Below are 6,586 nucleotides of genomic sequence, written 5' to 3' on the forward strand. Positions count from 1 at the left end.
ATACTTATTCATCAAAACTCCCTTCCTCAAGATTTGGCTTGGCAGGCTAGTGAGATGGCTCAGTGGGTAAGAGCACCTGACTGTTCTTCCGAAGGTCCGGAAGTTCAAATCCCAGCAATCACTTGCTGGCTCACAACCACCCCTTAAGAGATCTGATGCCCTCTTCTGGTGCATCTGAAGACAGCTACAGTGTACTTACAAATAAATAAATAAATAAATAAATAAATAAATAAATAAATAAATAAATCTTTATTTAAAAAAAGGATTTGGCTTGGCATACATTGCTACTTTGAAGACTTTTACACATGACCCACCCACCAGGCAGATGCAGAAGGGGGAAATATCAGAATATCCCCATTGCACATTGAGAGGTTATGTGAAACAAGGTTAAACATCCTATCCCTCCATTACTGTGTACAAAGAACTGTTCTGACTACAATCTTGAGGACCAACTAATGACTGGAAGCACAGAGAGAATAGCAGGTTTTTAGGATCTGACCATAATTTCATAGATAGCAGAAAGCCAGTGAAGAGTCAGTCCTGATTTGGACCATTGTTTCATCACATTGAAAAATGTCCAAAGCCATGTGGGTTCTCTGGATGAGAGACCAGTCCCTAGGAATTTCTTAGTACCCCAAAGGAATATTCCTGTTGTTACTCCTGGCACAAACAAAGTGTGACATCCCCATCATCTTCATATAAATAACGATTATCACAGTCATAACAGGAAGAGGAACCAAAGCACACTGAATTGGCCTGCCTGACTTCCATGAGTTTGTTCATAAGTTCAGAACAAATCTGAATAAATATCTCTACTATAACATAGTTGGACTCATTATAGACCTCTGATGGAGCAGGATACATTTCTGTGGTCAGCTGGCTCAGATTGGTAGTGCGGTGCAAAAAGTTCTCCAGGACATCCTCGGAGATGTCATTGTCATACAAATTGATGCTAGTGAGCTGGGTGCATTTGATCAGGGCAGGAAGAAGGGTCCTGAAGTGAGAATCATCCATCCTACAGTCTTCTAAGTCCAGAGTCTGCAGGTTAGCTGCAACACGCTTTAAGAAATCTCTTAGAGGCGTGACATCTAGGTTAGTTAAAGTGACACCTCTCAAGCATAGATGTTTAAGCTGACTGTAGTTCCAGCGCTGGGCAAATGACTCCAAGTCTGACTGAGAGAGCTGGCACAGGGTGATCTTGAGGGACACCAATGGGGCCTCCAGACACCTAGGGAGAGATCACATGGCTGGGGTCAGAGTGACCATGGGATGGTATGCCGTTTGGCCTGTTGGTTTGCTGAAGTTATCACCGTCGTGGTGGGTCTGGCTAATTCTACAGCTAACTCTCCTAGTCTCTGAAAGCAAGGACCAAGAGTTACTATTTAGTCTTTAGGCTAATAGGGACCACAGGAAGGGAAAGTTGGAATCCATGACAGTGTATTAAGATGGCTTCTGAAAAATCATTGACTCCCTGAAATAAATCTTTACATCCTCACTCTTAAATTGACCCTCACTCAACTTCAGCCCTTGCATTCCCTGACCCACTTAGCCCAGTCCTGGTCTCCAAAGAGCCTTATACAATTTAGGAATTAGGGGAAGGGGAGGGCCTGTTCTCCCAATCTAATCTTCCATCTAATTGAATCACAGAGCTCACCTGGGAAACTGCAGATCTGAGCCCTCCCTATGTAGTGAGTGGCCTCTTCTCTTTCCCATTCCTTCACATTAGATCAGATAGAATTGCTATGCAGGAAACCTTACTGGATACTGGGCTTCTACCACAGCAGCTCTCTCCATATAATCTACTTCACTTCATTGCTCAGCTTTCTGAGTGATCATTTAAGATGAAACACGATCATGCTTACATGTTCACTGTTAAATGTGCATTGGCCTGCAGAGAGTAGTAGTACCCACTGCTCTCTAATGTGAGAGGTTTGCTCTGGTAACAGTGACAGCTCTTCATCCTTTCTTACCTGAGCAACTCTTTCATCTGATCTGTGAGAAAATAGACATCATCAATAGTGAGATGCCGGAGACAGCTGAGTTTGCAGAACAGAGAAATGATCTTGCTGATGTTCTGCTTCTCCTCTTGAGTGAAAGTCCTTGTTCCAAAGGTGCGTACTAGCATGAGTTTCTGAAGGTTTCTCATCTTTCTAATGAAAGGTACGAATTTTGCCAGTTTGGACAGATTCCCCACTGTATTCAGTTTCAACTCCTTGATGAGCTCTGGCTGTAGAAATTTTAATACATTCCTGACCTTAGACACTTCTACTGCTCCTATCTCCAACTTCTCACAGCACAGATGCAGGAAACTCGTCCTTTCCTTTGCCCACTCCAATAACAGTGTTTGGTGTTTATCCTCATGCAGAGAAGACATAAAGGAAAGGTCATGGAACAGCTTCAAACGCTCTTTCCTTGTTCTTGAGTGGTCCTCCACTATTTGCTTCTTAGGCAAAGTTCCTACTAAGTAGTCTCTACCCTCTCTCTCATCCTGCATATCTAAGGAAGCATGATGCTGTGCATCCCTGAAGTCAACCTTTTTAAGCCTTCCCATCCTGTGGATAAAACAAGAGACGTGTTAGAAGGGAAATTGAGACCCAACACTTTTTTTTCATAATCTCTGGTGTTATTTGTTCCTTGTTCTGCTGTCTTCTGTATACTCATGGTTTCCAGTACTGGGTCTCCAACACAGCCTCTAGTTGCCAAGGGGCACCTTGCCTGAGCTGCATCTGAAGACCTGTCCTATTTCCCTCCATTCAGTTGTCTTGGGAGTTCTGTCAGCTCCTATTTCTTTTTGTTTGTATTTTTCAGATCATGATTTCTCTGTGTATCCCTGGCTCTCTAGCTGGCTTCCAATTCAGAGATTCACCTGCCTCTGCCTCCCATGTGTTGGGATTAAGGGTGACTAACCTGCATATCAGATCCTATTTCTGTTAACTGGTGGAGACGCAGGGACAGGGTCATTCTTCTGTGGCTAAAGCTGCACCAACCTGTATCTCATAATTTACTATACAAAGACTCACAAGCTTTCCAGGCACCAATAGCTCTCTAAGACACCAGCCAAAACCTCTGATCCATCTTTTACCATATTCTTATCACAGATTTTTTGTTTGTTTGTTTGTTTGTTTTTTGAGTCAGGGTTTCTCTGTATAGCCCTGGCAGCCCTGGAACTCACTCTGTAGACCAGGCTAGCCTCAAACTCAGAAATTCACCTGCCTAGCCTGTCAAGTGCTAGAACTAAAGGCGTGTGCCACCACCAGCCATTTACCTGGTATTCAGCTTACCTGGGGCGATACTTCCGTTTCAGCCATGTGTCTACTCCATCCAGTATAGCCTGGAAGATCTGAAAGTTGGGTTTATCAATCAACAACCCAACATGAAGGCAAGGGTAGGGCCAGTGCTCCACCAGGATCATAATTGTCTTTGGTTTTTTTTGAGTGCTGGCCTCCTTGAACAGAGGTGGGAAGAATTCCCTTATTAGGCACTCCGCATCAGAGACGGTCAATACTTCATTCCTCACCAGGCTCCTGAAAGCCTGATCCTGGAGTGTGGGTGGGGCACTGACCATTCTGACAGATCTTTAGGGAGATGATCCTGGGGGAAAAATTAGGAGACAATGTATTTTCAGGGTCTCTCTTATGAGGCTATTAACCCCTCATAGTAGGCATCTGTCACCATGGTAGCCATGTTGGAGACTTGAATTGTTCCCTATTTCACTCACTATTTGCTCGTCTCAAAATCAAACTCCCCATACATGCAGCATGTGTAGCCTCTCTCAACCATTCCTGTTTACCATTGTCCCATCCAGTTCCAACTTTTGCTATTCTGAATCCCAAATTCCTTTGGAAGGGAGAATCCAGGAGGAAGTAATCAGAGCCCATTCCTTATAAAGCAAAAACAGTATTATCCGCCTTTCAGAGACAATGAAAAAGCTATATACCAAGCTAACGCATATTCTGCTTTCAACAAATTGATCCTGCCTGGCAAAGACAGAGAAGAATCTATGAAATGGGGCATTACTTTTTATTTACTTATTTTCCTTCTCTCTCTCTCTCTCTCTCTCTCTCTCTCTCTCTCTCTCTCTCTCCCTCTCTCTCTCATTTGCTTCATTTGTCAAGACTATCTCTGGGTAACAGCCCGTGCTGTCCTGGAATGCACTTTGTAGACCAGGCTGCCCTTGAACTCAAGAGACCTAACTGCCTCAGCCTCCTTTTGTGCTGGAACTGCCACATCCAGCTTAGTTCTTATTTTTAAATTTTAGAGCCAAGTATGGGGGATCCTACCTAAGAAATAAGCAAGAATAAAAATAGATTGATGAGCCCCTTTGTTTTTGGCTGATGTTGGGTTTTGATCCTGGCTCATGCATGGCAATCCCTCAACCTCAGAATTACATTTCAACTCAACCCTTTCCTTTCTTTTTCTATATAAAGGTCACTTCATGTGACCCAGGCCATCCTGGATGGAGATTGGATGCCCTAGGGATACTAGGAACCCAGCAACTACATTCCTACAGTTACACTTTCCTCACTGTGCCTTGTGGACCCTCCTAACAGAAAAAACTGTCCACGGGCCTGTTTTTAAGATACCGTTAAAAAGGCCAGGCAGTGGTGGTGCACAATTTTAATCCCAGAACTTGGGAGGCAGAGGCAGGCAGATTTCTGAGTTCGAGGCCAGCCTAGTCTACAAAGTGAGTTCTAGGATAGCCAGAGCTACACAGAGAAACCCTGTTTTAAAAAAAAAAAAAAAAAAAAAAAAAAAAAGAGCAGGCTGAGCAAGCCAGGGGAAGCAAACCAGTAAAGAACATTCCTCCATGGCATCTGTATCAGCTCCTGATTTCTGACCTGCTTGAGTTCCAGTCCTGACATGCTTGGTGATGAACAGCAATGTGGAAGTATAAGCTGAATAAACCCTTTCCTCCACAACTTGCTTCTTGATCATGATGTTTGTGCGGGAATAGAAACCCTGACTAAGACACCCTGTCTCAGAAAAAAAAAAAAAGATACCGTTAAAAAAATTTTCAAGGGCTGGCAAGATGGCTCAGTGGTTAAGAGTGCCAACTGCTCTTCCGAAGGTCCTGAGTTCAAATCCCAGCAACCACATGGTGGCTAACAACCATCCTTAACGAAATCTGATGCCTTTTTCTGGAGTATCTGAGGACAGCTACAGTGTACTTACATATAATAAATAAATACATACATACATACATACATACATACATACATACATACACAAATACATAAATAAATAAAAATTTAAAAAAATAATAATTTCAAGTAGTTGGGTAGTGGTGGCACACACCTTTAATCCCAGCCCCTGGCATGGAGGGGTAGGTAGATATGAGTTTGAAGCCAGCCCACTCTACAGAGTGAGTTCCAGGACAACTAGTGCTGCAGAAAAACTGTCTCAAAGAACAAAATCATTTTAATTAAACCATAAAACTTCAACCCATTAAGTATAATTTGTGAGATTACAAAAAATCTATATTATAATGAGACCATAACTGAAATCCCAACATAGCAAAGAAGTGGAGACAAAGCTAGAAGGCCAGAATTATAAGACCAGCCTGGGTTCTATGAAATCCAGTGTCAAAAACCCCTCAAACTACTGAACAAACTAAAACTTAGACTACCAGTAATTTCTCCTTAAAACCTAACTAAACAAAAACCAACAAAAAAATTCCAACTTGAGCTTTGAAGAAAATTCATTCAAACTTTAAAAATGCTATGTATTATATGTATATGGGTATCAGTATTGCATGTATATATGAACACTATTTGCATGCAGTGTGCAGGAGGTCAGCAAAGGGTGTTAGAAGCATTTTAGATGTTTGTGATCTCTGACATGGGTACTTACTTGCAAAGGAAACCAGGTCACCTGGGAGAGCAGCCAGTGTGGTGTTTTATCTGCTGGGCCATCTCTCCAGTCCTTGGAGAGAGTATTAATGTCTGGGTCTTGTTTTGTTTTTCTTTTTGTTTTGTTTTGCTTTTTCTTTTTTTTTTTTTTTTTTTTTTTTTTTTTTTTTTTGATTTTTCGAGACAGGGTTTCTCTGTATAGCCCTGGCTGTCCTGGAACTCACTTTGTAGACCAGGCTGGCCTCGAACTCAGAGATCCACCTGCCTCTGCCTCCCGAGTGCTGGGATTAAAGGCGTGCACCACCACGCCCGGCTGTTTTGCTTTTTCGAGTCAGGGTTTCTCTGTGTAGCCCTGGCTGTCCTGGAACTCACTCTGTAGACGAGGCTGGCCTCGAACTCAGAAATCTGCCTGTCTCTGCCTCCCAAGTGCTGGGATTAAAGGCGTGAGCCGCCACCACCACCTGGCTAAAGCCTGGGTCTTAATATAACTGAGTTACTTAGAGCACTTGCCTGGAATGTTAAGAGCCTCAGGTCTTCATCTCCATTGCTATATTAATCTGGAAAATACCTAGAATCCAACACTGAGTAGTTGTAATTGAGAATATCATATATTCATGTAAACCTGGGTCAGATTCTGACTTGAAGGGCAGCACGGGCTATAAAATAAAAATTTAAGAGCTAGATATGAAGAAACAGGCCCATGTCCTACAGTCCATTAGCTCTGAGGTACAAAGAGG

The 6,586-nt window shown here is 42.8% G+C and overlaps 1 protein-coding gene across 1 annotated transcript; it reads right to left on the reverse strand.

Annotated features, from left to right (window-relative positions):
* Nucleotides 1-234: 234 nt before the first annotated feature.
* On the reverse strand, nucleotides 235-3,565 carry Pramel7 (PRAME like 7). The gene is made up of 3 exons (NM_178250.2): nucleotides 3,282-3,565; nucleotides 1,971-2,552; nucleotides 235-1,228 (listed from the first exon to the last, which is right to left on the reverse strand). Exons 1-3 carry the CDS (start codon nucleotides 3,563-3,565, stop codon nucleotides 655-657), a joined length of 1,440 nt encoding a protein of 479 aa, NP_839981.1. The 3' UTR covers nucleotides 235-654.
* Between the last annotated feature and the right edge of the window lie 3,021 nt (nucleotides 3,566-6,586).

Source organism: Mus musculus, chromosome 2 (assembly GCF_000001635.26).
Source record: "Mus musculus strain C57BL/6J chromosome 2, GRCm38.p6 C57BL/6J".
NCBI classification, from domain to species: domain Eukaryota; kingdom Metazoa; phylum Chordata; class Mammalia; order Rodentia; family Muridae; genus Mus; species Mus musculus.